At 34.3% G+C, this 26,120-nt stretch overlaps 3 protein-coding genes across 4 annotated transcripts; all 3 read right to left on the bottom strand.

Moving 5' to 3' along the window:
* Positions 1-5,573: 5,573 nt before the first annotated feature.
* On the bottom strand, positions 5,574-10,068 carry LOC107468689 (external alternative NAD(P)H-ubiquinone oxidoreductase B2, mitochondrial). The gene is made up of 8 exons (XM_016088027.3): positions 9,801-10,068; positions 9,236-9,488; positions 7,968-8,174; positions 7,596-7,846; positions 7,218-7,440; positions 6,977-7,081; positions 6,036-6,550; positions 5,574-5,941 (listed from the first exon to the last, which is right to left on the bottom strand). The coding sequence occupies exons 1-8, from the start codon at positions 9,890-9,892 to the stop codon at positions 5,854-5,856; spliced, it is 1,734 nt and encodes a 577-aa protein (XP_015943513.1). The 5' UTR covers positions 9,893-10,068; the 3' UTR covers positions 5,574-5,853.
* A 3,633-nt stretch (positions 10,069-13,701) lies between these two features.
* Positions 13,702-14,830, bottom strand: LOC107468690 (uncharacterized). The gene has a single exon (XM_016088028.3). It carries the CDS (start codon positions 14,665-14,667, stop codon positions 13,840-13,842), a length of 828 nt encoding a protein of 275 aa, XP_015943514.1. The 5' UTR covers positions 14,668-14,830; the 3' UTR covers positions 13,702-13,839.
* Positions 14,831-20,469: 5,639 nt separating this feature from the next.
* Positions 20,470-23,650, bottom strand: LOC107468688 (uncharacterized). 2 transcript variants are annotated; one of them, XM_016088025.3, is made up of 9 exons: positions 23,450-23,650; positions 22,274-23,037; positions 22,033-22,203; positions 21,842-21,950; positions 21,664-21,722; positions 21,412-21,574; positions 21,250-21,317; positions 20,882-21,107; positions 20,470-20,795 (listed from the first exon to the last, which is right to left on the bottom strand). In XM_016088025.3, the coding sequence occupies exons 1-9, from the start codon at positions 23,568-23,570 to the stop codon at positions 20,683-20,685; spliced, it is 1,794 nt and encodes a 597-aa protein (XP_015943511.1). In that variant the 5' UTR covers positions 23,571-23,650; the 3' UTR covers positions 20,470-20,682. The 2 variants fall into 2 exon arrangements, with proteins under 2 accessions (XP_015943511.1, XP_015943510.1); XM_016088024.3 differs by having other exon boundaries at positions 20,471-20,795; positions 20,882-21,137.
* Positions 23,651-26,120: the final 2,470 nt, after the last annotated feature.

Genomic DNA, 26,120 nt, shown 5'->3' with positions numbered 1-26,120 from the left:
ATATATATATATACTTATATAAAAATATGTTTTAAATGGATGCTGAACTAAAAACCTCTCACTAAATACAAAAAATCTTTAGTTACTAAAAAAATTATTAATTGATAATTTAATACGTTTTTGTTTTTATATAAAAATCAATTCTATTTTAAATTATCATCAAGTTATATAATAATATTACATCTTTTTTATAACTCGCGACTAGAATCGAATACCCGCAAATTAAGAACGGATAGGGTTAGCGTTGGAATATTCTCAACCTGCAAATAAGATTAAAATTAAATCCAAAATCTATCTTACACTACTCATTACCACCCCTACCTTCAAATTAGTGTATTTATTATTACCTGACGGAATTATTATTAAAATAGTGATTAGGGTTAGTATTAGCATATGCATAATACATTGATACAATATATTTAAACTGGCACGTTAGACTAAAACCTCAAAGTGGTTCCTGAAATTGGGTGAGTTACCCATAATCGTCCTTGACTTTCAAAATTCTCTAACAGTATCCCTCACATTCAGCTCCAGGACCCATAGTTGTCCTGCGACCCTTTCCGACGCACAGTCAGCAAACGGAGTAATGATCTGGCACCTCCCATGCCATGCTGGAGCCAGCAACGGCTAGCTGACGTGACAAATCTTAATTTTCTACCCAATGTGGTCCTGGTCCCATTAAAACCCTAAAAGCTAAGAATGGTTATTATATATAGTATCTCTTCTTCCCTTCTCCTTCGTCCCATAATTGTGGTCCACCATTGTGATTTAACGGAGATTCCATTGATGCTCTGAAGCAATGTTTGGAGATGAAGGGCAAGTCAGTGATTATTCAGCTAAGCATAAATGCCCTTTATCTCATTCTACTCATTCCATTGATATAATATATAATGCTAAAAATACAAGAAAAAAATCTTGGACAAATGATAAATATTCATAAGTGAATTTCAACCTTAATTTTCAAACATGCAATCCAGACCACTGTGCTAGATTGATAATAGGAACAGAAGAATAATTAATACCTAGTTCTTCCTCCTACCAAGTGGGTGATTAAACTTGCAATTGAATCCAAATTTGCAAGTTCCAGTTTTAAGATAGAAAGCACAATCTTCAGCATCAGACCTCAGTGGATATTGCTGTTGAACTCTACCACTGCTTCTATCTTTCTTCTTCTCCACTTCTTCATCACCTTCAACTTCAACTTCATCATCACCATTACCATCACCATCAACATCAAAATCTCCACTTACCTTATCAACCTCACTCTCTTTCACATTCTCATTCCAGCCATAACCCTCATCATCATCCCAACAATCATTATCATCACTTCCTTGTGCTTCACCTGTTTTCGGGGCACAACCACCTTCACCACCCAATTCCTCACCACCATATTCTCCACTACCAGTTACAAAGTCCGAATCTTTCTTCTCATTTTCAGCTACCCTTTCATCCTCATCCTTCAAATTCAACTTCTTGTGGAACTCTGCACCAAGTTCATCACGAGTTTCATCCTGCAACCCCAAATTTTCACTTGCACATGTTAATGGAATCTCCGTTAAATCACAATGGTGGACCACAATTATGGGACGAAGGAGAAGGCAAGAAGAGATACTACATATAATAATCATTCTTAGCTTTTAGGGTTTTAATGGGATCAGGACCACATTGGGAAGAAAATTAAGATTTGCCACGTCAGCTAGCCGTTGCTGGCTCCAGCATGGCATGGGAGGTGCCAGATCATTACTCCGTTTGCTGACTGTGCGCCGGAAAGGGTCGCAGGACAACTATGGGTCCCGGAGCTGAATGTGAGGGATACTGTTAGAAAATTTTAAAAGTCAAGGACGATTATGAGTAACTCACCAAATCTCAGGACCACTTTAAGATTATAAAGTATGAAAAATAAAATTTTAAGATTGCAATTGGAGACATGTGTTGTTCTATAAAATTACTTTGGGTATAGTTTGCTCATCCTAAAAAGTAAAAACTAATACTATTGATTGTAGTGAATACAAAGCGAGTTAATAATTGAATTAGACGGCCACCCTCCCAAAAGAATAATAATATATGTGTTAGGTTGCAGCAAAAGAAGTTTAGAAAAATTGGACTAAGAAGGTGTCAAAATTAAACATGCTTTGAGCGGGTAGTACTTTCACAGTTTGACAATTGAATGCAACCAATGAGAAGGGTGGGCAGTCTTGTTCTGCAAAGTGCAAATTAAACGAAACGATAAAGATATTCAATTCAAGACTGGATCACCAACTGGCAAATAATTCTGCAAAAGCAAACTCTCCATGAACCTCCTTCTGTCTTCTGCCATGCTCACCATGAATAAACCAATGTGATCCATTAATTACATGCATGCATTCATATGCCTGACAATGATAACACAGCAACCATCTTTCTTTTGGGTCCTCTTGCTCCTTGCAACCCGACATTTATTGCACATATATATATATAACTGACCGCATCTAAGAAACTACACTATTATCTATCGGGAGCACGCAAACTTAATTAACTTTGTTACGTGGAGGTCTGAATTCGTCCACACATGCCACTTCATAAGTTTAAACAAATACTAATTTTGTATTAAATGTTAATTTACACCTCTATTAATATTTAATAAGATTATTGTTAGTAAAAAATTTTAATTTTTTTTAACAAATGCATTCAAAATTTAATTTTTTAGTATCTATTCTAAGATTTTTTTAATTTATAATTTTGACATATCCCTTTAATTCTCATTGGAGTGGTTTAATCGCTACTTAATGAAGTGGTTGTTTTTTAATTTGAATATGGAAGTAAAGGAGGTGTTGGCCTCGCATATGGAGAGGAGAGGTGCTTCACCGCATTGTGGGATCAGAGAAACCAGAACTCGGACCCTACAAGTTGTGCCCCTCAAAACGGACGGTCTGAGTTGCGTTTTGCAAAACGCACGGTCCGTGTTGTGACAGGGAGGGCACGTGTCGCGCAGAGGCTTCTCCCCGATCGGTGGTGTTGCACCCAACATACTAACATAGTCCCACATTCACCATCCGAGTTACACACTTTCATCATTCACTCTGAACTTTCTCTTTCACCCTTCTTCTTCATTTTTCCATTCTTCTAAACTTTGCATGGTGGAAACAGAATAAAAATGCCAAAGAAACACAAAATTAAAGATGTAGATCGATCCGAGTTTCATATTATACATTATCTCAGTCATCTGATTATGTAAGTTTTTTCTTAAATTTTTTAAGTATTTTATATTTATAATTATTATTGTTAGAAATTTAATTATTATGATTGTTGTTAGAAATGCAATTTAGGAATATAAATAAAATTATTATTAGCATTTTTCAACGTTTGTAAGTTTTTTTTGAAATTTTTTTACTAATTTTTAATTATAATTATTATTGTTAGGAAATTAATTATTATTATTTTTGTTAGTTGTTGAATTTTAAAATGTAATTTTTAAAATATTGGAATTTTTTGTAAAGAACGTAATTTTTTCTTATAAAGAACGTAATTTTTTTTTTGAAATTTTTTAATATCTTTTAGGAATAAGTACTTTTTTCGTCCTCAAGATCTGGGGTCGAAATCAAAATCGTCCCCGATCTTTTTTTTTTATTAAAATCATCCTCAACGTTTAAAAACGCTTTAAAATCATCCTTTCCCGAATTCTTGGACCAAAATACCCTCATCATCATCATTCTCCTCTTCAACTTCCTCACCCCACCACCTCCACTGCCACCAACATTGCCGGCGAGAAGAAGAAGAAGAAGAAGAAGAAGAAGAAGAAGAAGAAGAATAAGGCTTCACCGGCGAAAAACGATGCAGCGACAGCAGTGGCAACCCGCAACCCCTCCCTCATTCGCATCGCTTCTCTCTCTTTCTTCTCCGATGAACCAGCAGTGGAAGCACCTCCTTCGCATCACTTTTTTCTCTCTGTCTCTCTCTTCTCCGATGAACCAGCGACCCAGCGGCAGCAGCAACCCGTCCATCCCTCTCTTTGCATCGCTTCTCTCTCTCTTTTCCGATGAACCAGTGGCGGCAGTGCCTCCTTCGCATCACTTCTCTCTCATTCTCTTTCTCCCCCCTCTCTCTCTCTTCTCCAATGAACCAGCGGTAGCAGCGACGATCCTGCAGCAGCAACAACGATCCTACAGCAGCCCCTCCCTTTGTTATGGTGGTAGTGGATATGGTGGAGGCAGTAGGAGTGAGGAAGGTGAAGAGGAGAATGATGATAATGAGGATATTTTGGTCCAAGAATTCAGGAAAGGATGATTTTAAAGCGTTTTTAAACGTTGAGGATGATTTTAATAACAAAAAAGGTCGGGGACGATTTTGATTTTGACCCCAGACTTTGGGGACGAAAAAAGTACTTATCCCTATCTTTTCTTATAACTGTTCGTGCAAGGTTACTCTTCTTCGAGCTATACACCAAACTTTGGGGAGAGACTGCTATGATGACTTTATGTTCGAAATGAGAGATGCCTTGCTTGAACGCGATTCGAGCGGGGTACCTGCAAAAAGGACTCCGACACTCAAGTTAGTGAGAGATATTTTTTTAAGGATGAGAACGAAAACTGCTTATGAGTATGTGTGTGTATTTTGATATCTCCTTGTTGCCTAGTGGCTGCCTTTCTTATAGACTTTACTTATTGAGTTTGTTTATAGGTTTGGTGGAGTGAATCTCGGGTTTAGCCGAGATTATTGGGTGGTTACAGTCATCATGCAGCTTCGGTGTTTATCTCTTTGTGAACGTTGCAGATGTGGCCGAGATATGGGTCGTTGGCTCTGATTTTGTAGGGTGCAGTATAATAACTATTATTGAAAACAACGTTAAGTTTTTTTAAATTCTTTTAAAATTATTAACTATAATTGTTATGAATGAAGTTAAATGTTATTGTTGTTGTGAGAAATTGTTAGTACTCACTGAATGATTAGAAAAATACGCCACTAGATCTCTTTTCTTGATTACACGCTTTTATATATGTTCATAAAACAAAATCAGACCCATGTTAACTGGATTTAAAAAAATATAAAAGAACCAAATCGTACCCTCCAATTTGATCCCCCATAGCATTAAAAAAAATTACCCAAAACAAATAAAACGGAGGATTCAAATTATAAATCGGGCCATTCGATTTGTGAAGCAAAAATTCATGATCAAAAAATTCGCCCATAACTCCTTATCTGGATTTAGCACACCCAAACCTTTCATATCCATAAAATTGAGCCTGAAGTGGTGGAGGTTTATCGAAGCTGGTGCTTCATGATAACTTGTGTGATCCTAAGTTGTACTTGTGCTGCCATGGTGGCCTACACGCGTGCCTTTCCACCAGATTTCAATGACCAACTTCCTTGTATTTAGAATTTTAAAGTTATTTTTCTTCTTCTCTTTCTTTCTTACTTCGGTTAAAGTGACTAAGGGTTTGACTCGAGGAATCATTATTTATCTTCTTTTTGTTAACATCACTAGTATAAGATAGTTTTCATTACCACCAATTGTGCCAAAGCCCAATTTCTATGGCTTTCCCTCGAAATCTTTGCTCTTTGCTATTACTCTAACGATAACATTTTTTCCCTACCGATAACAATAACTCTTTCCTTGATATTTATGAAGTATTCATATGAATAGTTTCAATGATTTTTCCCCGACCAGTTTGGAAAAATGGGAAAATGACCAAATAATGCTGCAACTCTAATATCAACTAAGATGGAAAAAAAAATGAAAAGCAATTCATCCTTGACTGTAACAACCCTGCCGCGAGTCTGCTAGTGTACTACTCTTATTCAAAAGAATCGGTGAAACTGAAACAAGAATTTTTCCTGAATCAAAAGAATTTTAATATTGCTTTGAATTCCCTCCTCCTATATGCGACTTGAGTCTCTTCCAAAGATAAACCGTCTTGTCCAGTCTGTAACTACCAAGGCCCTTGTGCGCCAGCTTACTTGCTTGCTGTTCAAAGGATCAAACAGAATAATTAAGAATTCTAGCATGGTAATATGAAAGTATCAAAATTCAGCATGTGTCGTTGTATTTAACGCAATACCTTGCATAGACAGAATACCATAGCCATTGACTGCTGTGGCCAATTGAAACCCAATCCCCAGGAAGCTGGGCAGCTGTCTGTTCTCCTCCCAATGGAGCGAATTGACCCAAATGCTTGTACCTAAAGGGTTTGAAGCGATGGCGACCTTCTCCCCTGAACCTGAGAGGACCCTCTGGATTCTTTTCACACTCTTCCATCCGGTTGAAACACTTGGCTAGGTAAGTGCCTTGCTGAGATGCAACCTGAGCTGTAGCAGGAAGGAATTTCATCTGGGAATCCACTTTGGAGAGTGCTGTTTTGAGTTCCTCGATATTGAGTTCAATTGATTCTTTCTTAACGTCTCCTTTGGCTTCCTTCAATAGATCAGCGATGTTGCGCATTTGGTTATTCTTGAGATACAACTCCAGCTGAGGGTATCTTTCGCAAATGTCATTCATGGCCTCTTGAAATTCTTTCACCGTTAGTGTTCCTGAATTGTCTTTGTCAGCCTTCTTAAAGATCGCAGCAATATCTTCCTACAATCCCAAAAACCATTTCAGAGTTAACAATGAAGAATCACAACATTCAATTGAAAGAAATAGCTGTCAAGGGTCAACTACTAAGCGCTAGATTGTCAGTTAATGCATCTTATCTATACTGAAACTCAGCAAGCTTAAAAAGGCATAATTAACAATAGACTAAGTAAATGACTCTGTTTAAAGATGTGAGAGAGAACTTTTGCTACAGAATAAAGAAAATGAACTCTCAGCATCAACAAAATTATATATATGTCTAGAATTTAAAAAAAAAAAGAACATAGAAAATGCAAAAATAGAAGTTACACGTCAAATTAAATTATTGATGCAAGATTATTTGTAAGAATGCACATGCTTAAGTGTGTGTTTCTGTGAATACTAAGAAACAAGCTGGTTAAATATGTGATGAAGAAATTGTATTGATACCATGACTTTCCGCTGGTTGATGGTAGCACAATCACCGAGTGCATACACATTGTTGCAACCTTCAACTCTCAACCATTCATCAGTAGCTAAAGCACGCCTGCTAGCCTATTTAGAAGAGTCAACAACCAATAATAAATTGATGCAATGAAATTGTTCTCTGCCAATGATACTAAATATCAAATAAACATATATGGAAGCATGAACCAGCACAAATATAATGTCAAATTTCTCAATGACATACCTGACCAATTTGTGCCATGAAATCTTTAATAAATGGACGAGTGCCAATGCCAGTTGACCAGACAGCCATTCCATATGGAATTGTCTTAATTTCTCCTCCATTTTTCAGTTCTTTAGTGGAAATCTCCTTATCAGTTACCTTCACAACCATGGACCCTGTTTTCACATCGATTCCATCTCTTTGAAACTTGTCTTCAGCAAAAGCAGTGATTCTTTTGTCAAACCTGCATAAAGAGCAAGTAATGAACACAATATGACATAAGATTCAAATCAAATGTTAATTGTTTCAGCATTTAATTCACCACCAACTTTCTTGAATTGTTCGTAGTACATCATAATGACAGGAGCAAAAAGTGTTGTTAGAGTTTCACATCCTTACATGCTCAAGATATGATCCCCTGCCTCCAGAAGAGTAATTTTAACCAAATCTTTGATTCCCGGATACAATCTGATCATATCCTCATTGACAAAGTCATGAAGTGAGGCGGCAAACTCTACCCCAGTTGGGCCACCTCCAACAATAGCAAAATGAAGAATTCGCTTCTTCTCTTCTTCACTTAAATTGGGTAAATTTGCCCTCTCAAAGCAGTCAATAACAGTTCTTCTAATCTTCTGAGCATCTTCAACCTCCTGCATAACACGCATGTCCATGAGAGATAATTAAATATTAAAAGCATGTAGATGAGAATATTTCGTAAGTTCTGCTCACTGGGGTTCATGCTATAAGGATGAACATAAAGTATGAAGTTACCTTCAAGAAATGGCAATTCTCCACAACTCCTGGAGTATTAAATGTGTTGACATTTGCTCCCACGGCTATTATTAGATAGTCATAGTCCACGACAAATTCTTCTTTCCCATTCAAATTATTGTTTATATTAGATCGACAATATATTTTTCTGTTTTCAGCATCAATCTTGACACACTCTGCTTCACTGAATAGAACGTCCACTTCCTTCTGCTCAGAGGAAAACGAATAAAAATCCTAATTATAGCAATTGTCCAGGGAAAAAGTTGTGTAAATTTACTTCACTAGCACCGCCATTTGTATCTCACAATGATAACATTTTATGATATGTTACATTCTTGCCAGCTCATTTGAGATTAACAAATTACTGCATGAAGAGAACTACATGGTTTTTTATGCTCACAACAGTGAAGGTAATGTAAACATACAAATTACTAAAATCTGTTTATGCCAGAAAATTTGTTATTTTTACCTAGTTCTCTGTCATTATCAACTTTTTGTCCAAATTAAATTGAACTTGAGGTAATTAACTCATGTGACATTATTTTGTCCAAATAAATAATTATTTTGAAATAAAAGAAATAATGAGACCGCCGATCTTCATCTTATTTGTTTTTTAATATTTATCTCGCAGAAAATGAAAAGTCAAAATGCACTTCCATGACTTTATTTTTTCGTTGAAGTTAATTTTAGTAGTTAAAAATACATATACATTACAAGTCAAAATTTAGACAAAATGACAAATTGGTCCTGATTTTTTAGTTTGTCGACATTTAAATCTCTAAAGATTTAAAAATACATTTAAGTTTCTGACATTTTTAAAATCTAAATATATTAAGTCTAATTTGTTTAATTTTAAAAACTCTCTTATGTGTACATCCATTAATCCATATCAATCAGATTTTTTTCGTTGAGTCTAGCAGACTCAAATAAACATGAGAGATCAATATGTATAGATTTAAAAAAAATCAAAAACTTAAATATATTTTTAAATATTCAAAAATTTAAATGTCTACAAATTAAAAGATCAAAAACCTATTTATTTTTTTTCTAAAATTTATATTTATATGTGAAAAATAATAAATAATCATCAAAATTTATTATTTTTTAATAATTATTTAGTGATCAAATCAATTTCTTCAAAATATAATTCTTTTAATTTATAAAATCAACCACATATTTTATCTCATACTTTTAAATATTAATAACTATCTAAATACTAAAATAATAAATTCATGCAAATGAAATATTCAATATGATGCATTTCTTACCTTCTTAGCAATATTGCGAACGGGTTCAACAATGCTTCGAGCTTCGACGGTCCCGCACGTTACACTAGGCAGCAGCGGAGTGAAGGCAAAGTAGTTACGCGGCGAAACCACCTGCACCTCATATCTCGGATTGTTTAGATTCTTCAAGAAGCTAGTCCCCGCCCAACCAGTTCCCAGCACCACCACCTTTTTCTTCTCGGTAACCGGCACTTCAGAAGAAGCAGCATCACTGTAAGCCAAAAGGCCACCACCACTGCATTTCCACCAATTCATTAATCTCCGTCATACACATACACATATACGTTAGATCTACAGTTCACCATCTACGTAATGCGTTCAGTTTTACTTGCATATTTATAAAAATTGTTCACCTATAACAGACTACGGTTTGATGCAAACATGTATCAAGTGTTTGAAAAAAATCCTGAATATAGCTTGAAAATTATAACGTTTTCATAGATAAGTATTGGATCTAACGTGACAATATAATGAAGCAAGTGGTAGCGCAACTGAGAACAGAGAAAGGAAAATGTAGATAGAAGAGAAGGTTGATGATGATACGTACGTTACGGTGGTGCAGAGGAGTATGAGCTTAAGATGCGAAGGATGGTCTTGGAAGGATTTAGAAAGACGCTGGAAGAAAGCGAAACTCGTCATAGCAAAGTTATCGGTGAAGAAGACGGAGAGGGAGAGAAAGAGAAGAAACGGCAAAGTGAGAGAAAGTTGTTGTAAAGAGAGAGAGAGAGAGTGTGTGTGTGCGATGAAAACGCGAGAAAATGGGAAATGGTGGAATGCGTGTGTTATAGGGTTTGCAGGCGAAGGCGCTGTCAAGGTTCCTCCATTCCGTTTTGCTACTCTTTTTTGACTTGGCACCCACGTTAGGGCTGACACGAGTCCTTTGTAATAAAAAAAAAATATATATATATATATATATATGTAATATTTTTTTTGCATATTATAATTGAAATAAAAAAAATTAAGTTTTTGTGGTTCACAAAATTGACAGGTCTCGAACCTCGTTCCCCTGAGATATAGGGGCGCCGCCTCATTGAGCTAACTCGTTTCTCAACATCCTACCAACATTTACATTGTGCCAAGTGCCAGCTAGTATATATAATTATATTCAAATAAAAATAAGGTATAACTGTATAAGTGACAAAAATACCATGAAAATGGGGAAAAAATGAAAATAATACAGTCATCGGTTGTATATTTGGTTGCAACGTTCATGTTAATAGCCATTTCTAGGTTAATAGTTGTCTTCACTTTTACACCTAAGTTAGTGAGCTGGCATGTGATTGGCAAGTGATTTTGTTTGTACAAGATGGGAATGAAGGAATTTTTTTTCAATAAATTATAAAGGAATAATTTGAATACTCTAAAGCAAATTAGCTACTTTGAAGGAAATTAAATATTGGTTTCATACACATTATAGTCAGCAAAGCGCATTTGACTGAACATCTATCATTTTCTTTTTCAGCTGATATGTTCGTGTTCAATTCAAATTTATATTAAAAAAATTAAGAATATAGCGGAGAATAAATAAACCAAGTTAAATGAAATAGTAAAAAATGCAGATACAGATTAGGGTTTAGGGAAACATCATTTACCATCAGTGTTTGACCCAAAACATGATGAGTAAAAGCTTTTTTAATGTGGAGGCGGCAGATGCTACTAAAATGTGGGAGAACAATAAATCTCCCCTAAAAAAAAAAAGTTGACAATAATAATTTCTAGAAGGAAGCTGGTGGTAGGCAGAGACAGGCTGTTCAACCAGCATGCCCAACCTTTTCCACTTGCATATATAACATCATAACATATATAGCTTCAAATTGCAGCACAAACATTAGGCTTTATTTTTAGCATTTGATTTAAGTGGTATTTTTTAATAATGTGATTTAACGTATAGTTTAATTTTTTTTTTTGAAATAATATAAATCTGATTCTTAGATTTATAGTTTGTATTTTTTTTTTTCACAAAACTGACCCATTAATTTGCTTATTCTTTAAAAAATATTTTCAGTTCATAAAAATATGAAGTTCAGATTTTTCTATTACTCTAAATCGGATCCCAAATTTTGTTTCTAAAACAAAACTGAGTCTTCAGTTTGCGAATTTCAATTAAAATTTTTTTATCTCCATATCTATAAAAAAAAAAACACACTATTTTTCTATAATTGAACATAACACATTCTGACATAACTAAAAAAATTAGCCCAAACATAAATAGAAAATAAGATATATTAGGTGATATAAGAAAAGTCTAATTCGGAAGTACTTGATATACAATTCACTCGTTTTTTCCTGTAAATTATTTTACAATATCAGTCAGTTTTTTTTTTCGGTCGTGGGTCAGAATCATAGTTTGAAATAGAAAACATCCATAAATTCCAAATCTTTCGGGCTTTGAAGGATTAGATATTGGGCCAGGCTGATTTGGATTAGTGAAATTTCGCAACAACACTATAGATCTATAGGCTGAAAATGATTATAGTCATAATTCTTGGCAGCTATAATAATACACAATCAACTTATTTAGTCAATATTATAGACCAATGATCTAAGAGGAGTGCTAGGACCAGCAATTTTTGTGATTATAACCATTAAATAGCTATCAATAATGATTTTAATAGTGTGAGGTTGATGTGAGACTTCATCCAATGGCTCACTTTTCTTTGTTGGTTACATGCTCGCCAGAATTTAATGAAGTTGCTAGTTCCTAGACTTTGCCATGATTCTAATTGATAAAAAATCATCTAGTATATGATGTAAGGAAGATAATTTGGTGAGCTTGGTTTAAATATCTAACCATATGTTTTTCATTCAATATGTGATATATGTTTTCTTCCATTTGTTCTTCATGCAGAAAAGTAAAATTAAAACTACTCATGTTCTTTTCCAAGCTATGATATGTCTTCGTCAATTAGAGTTTCTGCATGATCATCATAGTATGAATAAAATATCTTTGTTTACACTGCTACGAACTGTATGTTATCTTGAAAATGTGACAACAGAGAATTATAGACCTCAGGCTAAAGGAGCGAGCGAGTCTCCATCAAGATGACTATAATTGAGATATGTGGAATTAAAGATATATATGCTATGTGGCTAACATAACAATTGTCCCCAAAAACAGTTTCAAACGGGTTAACTTAGCTTATATATATATACGTACGGCTGCAAATGAAATGAAATTAATAAATTGAACTACTTTTTAAGAGGAGGATGATCATGTATAGGTGTATGTGTAGTCCCTTGTCCATGTCAAAATTGTCCTTTCCAAACGTACACACACTGTTAATGAAAGTGGATTGATCAGTTCTTAGTTCTTATTACAAGTTATGGTGGCTACTGGTGATGATGATTTCGCTTTGAAACTTTGATGAAGGTATGTATAGTGTGTTGAAATTGAAATAAAAAGAACCCTCGCTGATTGTCTCTTTCTGATCTGTCCTATATGATAATAATCACAATTCACTTTCATTCAATCTAAATCAAGTGGAGCCCTAAATTATAGATGAAAATTTAGTCAAATCAGTCAAATAATTTAACAGCGCTGAATTATCAACTTCACGTGAAATCGACTGTACTTGAGTTTCTACTTAAATTATATTTGGCTTCTCATACATTTTCATGCATTATTTTATTTTATTCTATCCACTTATATTGTAAGGGACCAAATTAGAATTTGAAGAGTACTGTGCTTTAACATGGAAACTTGGGAAGAGGAACCATCTAACACATTAAGCTACCGGGGTTGCTTTATATGGGAGAGTGAACTACGCTCTACGCACGCACGTTCCAATGTCTTGAAGAAAAGAATAGGTATCTCTCCAACTATGTATCAAATAATTCTACGTGCATGACGCGTTAAACAAAAGATAAAAGAAAAAAGGGATATGATATTTGATTATGCGTTAACAAGCTAGCTAAGTCTAAATTTTAATTTGTAATCTTTTCATGGTGCGACGTACCTTTCTTTGACTCACATTTTGGGGACAGTGACAGGAAGAAAGAAAGAAAGAAAATAAAAGAGAGGGTGAGAAACAAAAAAGGAAAGATAGAGAAAAAGAAAATATGGAGAATAAGTAATAACCCATTTTTGTGGATTAACCAAACATCCATAACGCTCTGTTACTCTTAGTATGTGTTGTCACTTGTCACTTTCACTACCATGTCCATTTAACTTTTCTTCTGTCTAGAGGAACATGCAAGTGCTAATCACTTTGTTGAGTGGGACTTGGTGTCATGTTTGAATCAATCAAGTGTAACCCATTCAAGTTTCACGCTACGTGATTAAAGTTCATTTAGATCCAAACTACCACTTCAAAATTTAGATTTGGATCTAAAATTGCTTAATGCACCAAATTGGTTTCATACTATTTGACACATTAATTTTTAACATTAGTGATTGTGATTAGTCTTCGTATGTTTAAAATTTTCCCTTAAACACAAGATGAACCACGTTCACAAAAAACACAAGATAATCAATCTACTATGTTAAGGAGTGGCAACTCCACTCTCAATACAAAGCATATATATGACACCATTTTAATGGTGACAATATCCACTCACACTATGTTAATCTTCAATGAAATATCACACTAGTTGCAACTAATCTCACCGGAGAAGTGCCTGTCCTCATCGGAAAATTCTCTTTGCCGAGTCGGAGAAATATCAATCTCAATCAAATTCTCTTCCTCAAAGTTAAACTCCAATCCACACTTCTTACCACTACCATCAAGAGCTATCTCAATTAGTCCTTCTCTGTCTTCTTCATCCCAAGTGAAGCTCATATTCTCCGGCGAGTCCCAATTCCCGGTCGCCGGAAAACCATTCTCCGACGAGCTGTCCGAGTCAGACTCAGGATAATAACGCGACAAAGAAGGGTACCTGAAGATAGTTGTGTCGTCTTGTTTTTCATTGGGATGATGCTCTGCTTCTTCACCTTCGTACTCTTCATATATAACCTCCAATGGCGCTTTCACATTCCATTCCATGAAAGACTCCTCAAAATACGACTTTGATTCGAAACCCTCGTCAGATTTGGACTCAATTTCAGAATTTCTCTTGATCCGGTCGTTGGAATTCGTTTCAACAAGCTCAATTGGCTTCCCCTGTTTCTCTTCTCTGTTTCCCCTGTTTTCTTCTTCAGCAATGGATTCTTGTTCTTCAACTTCTTCAACATGGCTCCTTTCCTTCTGAAATTCTTCACTTCTCTGAATTACACCGAGACGGAGAATGAAGAGTAATAGAACGCCGGTGAGAATCAGAACAGGTGAGAAAACTATTCTCCAATATTGATGAGGCAAATATAGCAAAATCAAGGTGTAGAAGATGACAATGCAATGAAACAGAGGATCAGAAGAGAAAACAGAGAAAAAAGAGACAGTTTCATTGCATAACAAGTTAATAATTTGATCAAGAGCCATGGCTGAAACTAACTTCAATTCCAAAAGTAATCCACTTTCATCATTGCCGACAAGCCATTAGCAGAGAAAAGCAGATGATGAAACTTTGAATGATGAGAAAAGAGAAAAAAAAAAAGGAAAGAAGTTTACAAAAATTCAATTGAGTTGAAAAGGGGCACAGTAGAAGATGGGTTATTGTGGGGGTTTATAAGTGTTTTTTGGCGTGAAAAGAAGGCATAGAATAATAGAGTGGGGAAAGGTCAAGAAGGGTGGTGTGGTCCTTTACAATGTATATATTACACGGAAAACCTACAAATCTCAACCTAAAAAGTTGCTATGCTTTTTAAGACTTTACAAATCCATGATCTTAATCAATGTATGATGTATCAACTATCAACCCCGTCGGTCCGTACTGATTTTTAGGTTTTAATTCATGGAATCTATCTACTTAATTGCTTTCCCTTTTATGGAGCAAATCGAGACATTGATTTGAGGAGCAAATGACGTTAAGTTTGTTCATTGTTTTTGGTTAGTACTTGGTAACCTATAGAAGAATGTGATTATGTTACGTTTTACCTATAAACACATGAATAATTTTTAGGGTAAGTTTCTTAATTAGTGATCACAAATTTCACGACTACTACTTGCCGTTTTTGGTCAGTCGTTCACATTTTCATGTCTAACTTCTTTTTTTATTTTTCTTTTAACGTCTTAACATTAGTTGATGGGTTTAGGAAAGTTTATTCACATGATTAATTTATTAGCGCGGTTGTTTTTGGAAAGTTCTGAACGTTATTTTTTTTGTACTATATGCTTTTATCGATTGTTTGATTGCAACGAAGTCGAGCATCGTTCAGTATGGTAATTTTACATAAATGGAAGGGGAAAGTTATCACTTTTTCTATGTATCATTTATACGATAATATGAAAATGATTCCCCATGATTTGGCTAAATTATGGTCCCTCTATGTCATCCCATCCCTAAAGTTCAAGGCTTTCTGGAATATGTGCTCTCAGAAACTGAAAGGACTAAGGACTGCATCAAGAAAAATTCTATTTATTGTTTTTCAAAAAAATATAATACAATCGTATCATACCGCATTTTGCATAAATTGTTTCGGAATTAACTAATGATTAAGATTTTAAGAAGATAAGGAATAATAACTTTTGAAAATTTTAAATGCATTGAAAACATTAAGATAGCGTTTGGCAGGTGAGAGACAAAGATTGAAATATGTTTCGGTATTATGTTTAGTATAGAGTGAAAGATAAAGATGGAAATAAGAATGAAATTCTAATTTAATTTGTATAAAGAATAAAATTAGAATTAGTTAATTGAAATTGAGGTATTTTAAGTATAAAATGTTATTAAAGTTTCGATCTTCATTTCCAAAAATTTCAGTCTCTTGTTCTCACTTTTTGAAGGTATCGAATTTTAGTATCAGTCTCTGAACCAACAAATATAATATTAAGTCTCATTACCTCAAAATAAATGCTACTTAAAAATTTTAAATAATGATTTGATTTTTAGTTTTCATGAATTTAAGTTGTGTGTTGTTCGAAACCATATAACTTTTGAGTTGATTTGTGAAAAAATTATCCCAAATATAATATTGAATAAACTACTATTTCTACCCATAAAAGTTAAAAACACTAATATATCTCTCCATAAAAAATGAAAATTACCATTTGTACTCATAAAAAATGATTTTTACAAGCAAAATTATCTAAACCCTAAAAAATTAAATAAAATTTCTAAACTACCCTTCTCTCCACCACTACCACTATCATCTCCTCCCCCCTCCTTTCTCTCTCAATGTTCTCAGCAACCCAATTCCAACATCAACCACATTAGTGCTCAATACCGCCGTCTCACCCTCCTCCTCAACCGTCACCCTAACCCTTTCGACCGCACACTGTCCCATTGGTGTCGATTGCGACTCAACAGCACCACCACCACCATCACCATCAGCCATCATTGCCGTTAACTTCACCACCTGAATGGATTGGATTTTCTCTGCACACACATTCAAAGGCTACGACTTTTTAAGGGTTAATCGAAAACACTCATCAATAAAGTTAAGATCTATGACTCTAACCCTGAATCCTCCAAGCTTTCTCCAACACCGCCATTGATTTCATTGTCTCCCTTGAGAACTTCCGCGTCGCCAACATCAACTCCGACATCTCTACTGCACACTCTTGGCTCTCCATCCGCATCCTCCCTTTCCTGTCCGTCATCTCCGTCGTCGCCATCACCATCGGCAACGAGTACCTCACCACCACCATTGACACGAGTATGGCGGCGCCGGCGCTAACGGAACGTTTGAGTGGCTGCGTGAAGTGAAAATCGTTGATGTGGTCCATGGAGGTACACTTGCGTTTGAGGGTGGAGTTCCAGTGGTTCTTAATGGCATTGTCGGTTCTAACGAAAAGGAGTCGGACTATGATGACCCACTTGTTGCCGAACCGAGCGTGAGATTTGATTATGGTGTCGTCTTCTTCGGAGGTGAAAGCCCGATGCTCTACCTGTGGGGAGAGCTGGTTGCACCAACGGAGCGAGAGAGAGAGAGAATGATAGTAGTAGTAGTGAAGAGAAGAGTAATTTAAAAATTTTATTTAATTTTAAAAACTATTTTTTATGGTACAAATAGTAAATATACTAGCCTGTTCAACTTTTTCCCAAAAAAATATCCTGTTATAGTCTTATTGGATTTGAGTTCCACTAAAGATCCCAGCCCATTGCTTTAGGCTTTAGGTTCCCCATTCACACGGTGCCTTTCTCATTGAGGAAAAATTAAGTAGCAGAATACAAAGGGGAATTGAGGGTATTTTGGGAAATTAATAAAAAGATGGTTAAATGAGAATGGCGATAGTAATTTGGGAGTGACATTAACATTAGTGCTACCCTTAATCAAACTCGGGAATGGATCCTCTCCAGTGAAAAAAAAATTGGATGGTATCCAGTGGAAGATCTCACCATTCAATACATTCTCTCTCTCATTTATTGCTGGTCCCACTTGTAAAATTAAAGGTGGGAGATTACATTTTATTCTCTCCAATGACAAAAAAAATGGAGAGGATCTATTTCCAATCAAACTCATCTAATTTGAACGTGAATTATTTCTCTCATTTCAAACTTTTACTCTGCATCTAAACAATTTCATTTTAAAAAAGTAATCACATGTATTGTTATCCATAAAAAATATTTTTAAATTATTTTAAAATGTAACAAAAATATATATCTATTTTAATTTAGATTCAATTAAATTTAAGACAACTCATATTTTTCTTTAGCCATATCATAGTCACGGATTCAAAATTTAAAAAAAAAAATTAAATACAAAAAATAAATTAAAATATAATATAACAAAAAGTCAACAAAATATAATTTATAGTATGTAGGTCAAAATTAATAATTATATTATATAAAAATTAACATTCAACATATATTTTAGAATTTTAGTATTTTTAAATTTATTTTACAATATTTCATATAATTAAAATTATCAATTTACCATCTGAAATAAATTTTAAAGCATTTTCTTTTTCAACATATACAATCAAATATAATCTACTCAAAATTTGTCTTTCATCTTATTTTAAAGTCTTGTTTTAATAATTTTTATTATTTAAAAAGTCTATTTAATTGTTATTGATGTTATAGAAAGAATTAAAATAAGAATTTTTTTGTAGTTGTTGATTTTTACATTAATCCAAACCTATATTTTCAATTATTTATATATTTATAAGCTTTTATTATTTTTTAAACTTATTTTTTAATTGCTACTAATATATTATAATACACATTATAATTTATACATATTAAATTATTAATATGTAAATTATTTTTAGTGTGTAATATACAAAAATATACAACTATGTCATGTTTTTTTGTTAACAGAATAGATTTTTTTATTATGGTTGGATATTTTTGACATATTTTTAAATTATTTAAAACATTTTTGTTTATAGTGAAATTTCGAAGCATGTTTGTCGGTGTCAAGATAATTCGGATACAGTTTTAGTATATAATCCTGCTTAAGTCATAAGTGAAAACTTATGGGTTATGGCATGTTTCTCTAGGATTTTTGGATTAGTATGTAATAATGATTGTGGCTTGGTTTCATTATGTTTTGTTTTTTCGTGTTACGGCTTATGCCGTTATGCGTCATGTTCGGTTTTCTTCTTGGATGGTGTTGGTGCTGTAACTTTGCGCCTAATCTTTTGATTAGGATTTACCAACATTATTGATCCCTAATACAGCATTGAGTAACAAGTGATAACATTGATCTCCTAAGAGTATAGAAAGCACATAGCAAAGAAAAGAATAAGAGATTATGTTGATACAAGATGTTACTGAATATGCATGCATAATCAATTCCACCTATGACTCCAAATTGAATAGCCAATTAAACAGCTGGATAGTGTGTGTTGTGAACAACAACAACTTGTTCCCCAACATTCCCTGCATTTACAGCCCCACTATTCCTTACTCTTGTACGCAGCACAAATACATGAAAATGTATATGCAACATTACAATAAGCATCAAAGTTTGGTATATATTACCTGCATGAACATTATTATAGTGACCTCTGGCTTTGGAAGTGACCCACTCAAAAGGCATTAGTCATATGTATTGCCCATGTGCACTGGATTCTTCCTACTCTCACTTTCGGTTATGTCCGAACTCACTTGTCGCATCTATGTGAAGCTGTTTACTAATCTCTTTCCTTTCCCATTTCCATCTTCTTTGTTACCCACTACTCTCCTGCATTTTCATCTTATAGGCAAATGCATGCTCGCTCGGGACTCTCACAGCACCCTTCACTCAATTCTACCCGTAAAAAACCAATACATCTATTTTAATTTAGTTCTTTAACATTAATAATAAAAATTACAAAATTAAAAACAATACAATCATAACATAAAAAAGCCAAAAGAGAGAATCTATCCACCTTTATCGTAAAGGAAATGTAAAGTTGGTTGAATATATCTTTGTTCTCTAATCAAATCACACCCACGTACGTACATGAATTGGATGAGGTGCTAGAATTCTTCGATGAATAATTATGGATTTTGGTAGACTTGGCTTTTAGAAACTCATATAGAGTTATGCCTAATTCACTAAATAAATAAATAAAGTATCGGTAATAATTTGAATTGGCCGACTGGTCAGCTCATTCGTCCATTTAAACAAATGTCAAAAAATTAAATTTCATCTTACACATACAGTAACACATAGACTAGCAACAGATATTTAAATGGAATTTAGATATGCAACGAATTAGAACTAAAGAATACCATAGACAAGAAAGAAATAAATAAATAAAGTGCCGGTGTAGTGTGGTGTGGTGTTGTAGGCTCAAAGACACGGAGCTTGCGTAGGCAAATTTGCTTTTCTGAGTTACTCACATGGATTGCGCCCTGTTGCTTTGGAAAGCCATAGTGTGGATCCCTTCTTACTTTTGCATAAATGCATAATTATACCTAGCTCATATGGCTATGCCCACCTCAAAAGTTAGAACCAAATTTCATATCCTTTAACAATTTCATAATTTATTTGTTTTTTCAACCTTATTATGAATGGATTATAAATAAGATGAATATTATTTGCACACTTCCAAGTATAAATGTTTATTTAGATACAAATCAAATATAAAGATGAGAAAAATGAAAAAGTGAAAATCAAAATCCATTTTTCTCTTTTCAGTATTTGGATTTCTATATCGAAAATCGTATCCAAATACATTATTGTTATAAGCTTCAAAATATATTAAAATTTGAAACATTTACCAAGCCAATTGGTCATGATTTCGAGCTTTATGATTTGTCACTCATTCATAAGAAAAGAGTATGAAGTGTTCCGGAAACTGTGAAGCTTTCACATTTTGGCATTCAATTTACCACTATACATGTGAGGTTTATTAATGTCTGAATAGTGAATTCATTTGGTATCTATGCACAAGAAAAATTTTAAACATGTAAAGATATCCAGGTTATATCTATGAAGACTAGCAGATTCCATAGAAGAGTCAATAGTATCTTGGACGCTGAGGGGTAAATCCAGGATATGGTTTGTAATCTGGGAAACTTACATCTGGAGGTCTTGAACTTGGTTTTGGTATCCCGAATGGGGAAACTGAATCTGAAATGTAACAGAAAGCAATGTCAATCAGATTGCATGATAATACGAGGAGAAGGAGGAGGGGAGGAGAGGAGGGAAGCAACTACCGGGTGTGGCTGAGGATGGAGTTTGCAGGTGGCGCTGGAAACCGCTGTTGTCATTGTAGGATCTATGATAATCAAAAGGCATCGTAGCTGCATTTGAAATTGGGAAGGCTTCATTCGCTTCGTTTCTGTTAATGGGATAACGTCCACAAGGAGAGGGTGCTCGGGGTACAGGGGGAATTTGACTGCCTGGATATACTTCGGAAAATGAATTCATACTTCCATGATGCTGATCAACCACATGAACATTTGTGTTAACCTATGAGCATGTATACCAGCTACAGGAATCAGCATTGTTGCCTCAAAACAACTAAACAAGATGGATAGCAATACAATTTAGTATGTGTATAAAACAGATAGATCCAACTAACTTGACTGGGCATCCAGTAGTTGGATGGATGGATTTGAGAATGAATGCCTTGTCCATGATTAACTCCGCCTGAACCAAAGAGCACCAAGTGTTACAATCATTAAAAGCATTAAATACAAAAACATACTCCATGGTAGAAAAATAACAGTATGTTGACAAAAACCTGTAAAACTTTCTTGGTTTTGCAAAGGAGAACCAGCAAGTGAATGAAAGGAATCACTGCACTGTAATTGCGATGAACTAGTGTTTGATATAGATGTACGATCCTGCTTCATCTGATCTAAATACATCTGAGACTCATCTCGGTTCAGTTCTACAAACTTAACCTTCAAATGAAATAAAGCTTTAGTCAAGATATTTACATTTAACACCAAAAATATGTATAGGCTGTTACATTACCAAATATCCAAAATACCTGATCAAAATACTCATCTGAATTAGGCATATCCATGCTTTTTGGAAGAACATAGTTAGCTGCCACATCCATAACAAAATAGAACATAATAGGCCAAAAAAAGATTGTAAGTTGGGAGAAATGATGAACATAAAATAGGCAGATAAAAAATAGAGAAAAAAGTAAGATGTGAAAGTACCAATCATGTTTTTCAGAGAATCAGGTGGCACTTTTTTTCCGGTTTCTTTGAATCGTTTATCACACCGCACCTTGAGCTCTTCTGGCTTTGGAAATACAACAACAGCAATCTGCATTGAACATAAAATGATATTACAATCAGTGGAAAATTTAACTTTTAGGATGCAACCAAAGATGTAGATCAACAGCTACCTTTTGATAGTCAGCAAATGGCTTGAGCTTATGCTTACGTGCATTTTTGTGAACATTTGTTTGATCAATTATATAATTGCGAGGAATAATAGCTGCTCTCGTTAGCAGCACATTGAATACTCCGGTTACTTGATCCATCAAGCGATCAAATCTTTCACCACAGTCGTTCAACTGCACACAAATTTTTGAGTTAAGCACAAATTAGAGACAGAAGAGAAGGATATATCAGTGTATCATTAACCTTCATCTGATCAAGAATCAACTTTGTTCCAAGCAAAACATAACGCTTTTCTGGATGCTCTTCCACCCATTTTTCTGCCCATGTAGTCTTCCCTGAAGCAGGCAAACCCACCATCATTATCACTTCACAATTGCTTTGATCAGAAAAGGCAGGTCCCATGATGATGTTTCTGTCCTCAATAGCAGAGGCCCAAGGTTTGAACCCTTCTTGAGGAACAAGTCCATCTTCAAGGCTGAACTGCATCTTAACCACCACATTTTTTAACAGCACATGTGGAAAAAGTGCTGATTTCCACTGAAAATCTTCCAGGGGAGAATCCACCACTCCAAGACCTAAAGGACTAGGGAAAAAATGGAGTGCAGTTCCAAACCATTTACCATTCTTGGAGAAACCAATTGAAGCCATTGGCTTGCCTTCAAGGTCAATACAGCATACTATTGTATCACCAACACCAAACCTCTTACCATAATCTGAAGATTTTTCTTCATGTGAAAACTTTCCTGTCCCATCATATCCGAAGCTGTATTTGGTCTCCCCAAGTTCCCCAAGCATATCATCCCCTCTAGATATACCAAGCCGGCAAATATGCCGCTCCTCAAAGTCGGTGTCCTCCATTGGAACCTGCTGCAAAGAAACAATTTTGCACCCAAAACAATATCTTCCTCTGGTTATTCCAACGTTAGCTCGGGCACCAGACCAACAATAAGCAAACCCCTGATCATGAAGTCCATATCCAACAAGTCCATCGGATTCCACATTGAAATCTAGCAACAATTCAATTTTCAGCAACTTAGTCATCACAAGCAGAATGCTATCAAATCAAATGCAATAAGTAAAGAATGCAAAGATTTTTACAGCACATTAGGAAGAAAGAAAACAACAAAATACTTAACTATCGTGCACTTATTTCTCAGACATCACAAGCTGAATGTAATCAAATGCGAGTGACTAAAGAACGCACATTAGAAAGAAAATAAAAAATAAGATAATCAAACATGCAAGTATCATGCACTAATACAAATTATCAACTCAATCATACAATCCAGAGCAAAAATGGGAATATTCATGCTGGATTCACAAAACCCTAAGCAAAGTTCTTCTCTTTTTAACTAAAGGCGGCATCTTTAAGGGAACTAAGAAAGATGATCGTGGAAGATAGGATTGAGAATTGAATACCCAAGTCGCAATCAGCTTGATTGAGAACAACGCGAGGAGAAGAAACGAAATGATGAGGGGTCATCGTGTTCGTGGAGTTCGGTATCCACTCCTCCGACAGTTGGCGCTTTGTGGAAGCCATTTGATAAAAGAGAGAGTCTCTTACTCTCAAGACTCACACTGCAACGAAGAAACAAGCGCCAAAAGCCATCGACAGTTGCTGCTTTCTCGCCTCTACACTCAAGCATGCAAATTCCAAATCATTATATTTGAGTTTGGGCTTGGGCTTGGGCTTTCTTCTAAATTTTTGCATAGTTGTATCAAGACATATGGCGTTTTATGTATCTCATAAGCACGCTAATTTGGCCCAAGCAAGAAAAGACCCAATATCTTTGATCTCACTTTCACCACTCCTCTCCAAAATAGCTCGCCCCAGTAGCCATAAATCAACAACCACACACCATCAGGGCCACTGCTCAAAGAATTATGGTGCGTTTGGATTATTAAATAATTTTATAACAAAATATATTTTTTAAATTTTTAAATAATGTAATAATGAATTAGATCTTCCATTAATCGTAATAATTTTTTGGCAATCCTAATCGATTAAAATTTTATCTTTGATCCGTTACATCCATATAGGGTTGTGAAATCGTGTTTCTTATAAAATCAATCTATTGAATTTCAGATTTTCCATAATCCAATCGATTGGAATTCAAGTTTCCACAAAACAATTGATTCAATGTTGGACGATAGTATGGTTTTCTCAAAAATCAATCGATTGTAACTTTTACACAATCGATTGAACAATGATTAGAATGTGAATTTTTTCTAATTCAATCGATTGTTCATGTTACCTAATCGATTGAAGGCTTCAAAGCAATATGAGGTCTCACAATTCAATCGATTGGTTGTGTTACCAATTGATTTAAGTCTTCAAAGCAATATGGATTTTCATAATTCAGTCAATTGATTGTGTTATCCAATCAATTGAATTGTATACTACGTTATATGTTATGCTGTTCTCAATTTTTCTATTCGTGTTTATAAATTATTATTTTATTATCCATCTATTTTATCTTTAAAATTCTATCTTTAATTTTTAAGTTTTTATTTCAATTTAGATACTCTAATCTTATCTTTTCTTTAATATTAAGATTATAAATTGGTGAATGCAGAACTTTCACCCTCAATCCTAACTATTTTTGCGTTTTTAGTTCTGGCCATTTTGGAAATATTAATTCGGTGGGTTTTGTAGGAATTTGGATGAGGATTAATAATATGTATGTAGTTTAGAGTAGATGTTGATGAGATTGGAGAAGAAGAAAAAGAAGAGAAGTGTTATGGATTTAGAGAGAGGAGAGAGGTTATGTAGAAATGGAGTTGTAAAATTTAAAAAGGGGAGGGAGTCTGAACACGGATAGTTATCAGGTTTAATATATAACGCATATCAAAATTCAATTGATTGTATTATCATACCAATCGATTGAATGTAGAAAAAACCTTATTTACGTCGCATTTAAATCGATTGAATGCTCATACCAATCGATTGAACTGAAAATTACCATTAGTCGCCGATCAATTGTATTATCATACCAATCGATTAAACTTTCATATATCATTCTAATAGCGTAAGTCAATCGATTGGGTGACAGAACCAATCGATTGAATTAACTACACCCAGATTGCTTTGATGATTTCATTCGATTGGGTAATATGACCAATCGATTGAATAAGAAAAACCCCATATGCCTTGCAAAATTCAATTCGATTGTGTATCAATTTCAATCGATTGAATTTCTAACAAACACGATTTTTTCAATCCAATACGTATGTAACGGATCAATGATAAAATTATGATCGATTAAAATTGTAAAATATTTATTACGATTAATGGAAGATCTAATTTTGATTATTAATAAATATGATAGATGAATGATAAAATAATTATTTAAAAAATAAAAAAAATAAATTTTATAATTAAATAATATACAAGGGATTAATTTGTAATTAAAATTAGATATAATGGATAATGACTATTTAGCAGTTATTAAAAAACTTAAAAAATATATTTTATTATGAGACCATTTAATGATCCAAATGTTTTAGGACCATCGAATCGAGTGCTGTGTCGTGCCACTGTACCAAAAAAAGTTAAATAAGATGTCACAAAGCATGCCCAACTTTGAAAAGGAGCCGATAGAAGGAAAAATAATCACTATCAAACCAAAAAAAGAATAGGGACTGAGAGATTGTAGAGAGGGGAGCAGGTGTGAGAGGATCAAGATAGGGATCCAGTTCTTCCTGGGCAGATTGGATATCCGGTTTGCCTGACCCGGGTTTGCTGGGTTGTTTAGCCTTGGGCCAAGACAAAAAAAAATACCTAAAATACTAAGGCTCGGTTTGGGTAAACAGCTTAATTAAACTCTTTTTGAAAAAATAGCTCAGACAATAAATATTTATATTAAAAGTAGTTTATAAATAAGTTATTTTGTATTTGATTTTTTAGTTCTAAAAGTACTTAGTTTAAGAGAAGAGTGATAAAAAGCTTTTTATTATGAGAGAAATCATTTTTTTAACTTCTCCATAAACACTAAAATAGTATTTTAAAAAGCTGCAATTTGGTTTTGAAAAGTGTACCAAACATTAATACTATACCCAAGGTTCTGAAAAATCGAACCGATCATCGAAC

Source organism: Arachis duranensis, chromosome 10 (assembly GCF_000817695.3).
Source record: "Arachis duranensis cultivar V14167 chromosome 10, aradu.V14167.gnm2.J7QH, whole genome shotgun sequence".
Classification (NCBI taxonomy): domain Eukaryota; kingdom Viridiplantae; phylum Streptophyta; class Magnoliopsida; order Fabales; family Fabaceae; genus Arachis; species Arachis duranensis.
This window is presented reverse-complemented; position numbering and strand designations above follow the sequence as displayed.

Bases quoted from the DNA above. Each gene is read 5' to 3' on its own strand.
- LOC107468689 (XM_016088027.3), bottom strand. From the start codon at position 9,892: ATGACGAGTTTCGCTTTCTTCCAGCGTCTTTCTAAATCCTTCCAAGAC. The intron at 7,441-7,595 runs GTAAGGATGTGA...CTCTTTATGCAG, and splicing joins GGGGATCATATCTTGAGCAT to GTTTGACAAAAGAATCACTG. The intron at 7,082-7,217 runs GTATGTCATTGA...TCTTCTAAATAG, and splicing joins TCATGGCACAAATTGGTCAG to GCTAGCAGGCGTGCTTTAGC.
- LOC107468690 (XM_016088028.3), bottom strand. From the start codon at position 14,667: ATGGCTCTTGATCAAATTATTAACTTGTTATGCAATGAAACTGTCTCT.
- LOC107468688 (XM_016088024.3), bottom strand. From the start codon at position 23,570: ATGGCTTCCACAAAGCGCCAACTGTCGGAGGAGTGGATACCGAACTCC. The intron at 21,951-22,032 runs GTAGCTGTTGAT...TGTTCAATGCAG, and splicing joins CATTTGCTGACTATCAAAAG to ATTGCTGTTGTTGTATTTCC. The intron at 21,138-21,249 runs GTTAGTTGGATC...ACATGCTCATAG, and splicing joins ACTACTGGATGCCCAGTCAA to GTTAACACAAATGTTCATGT.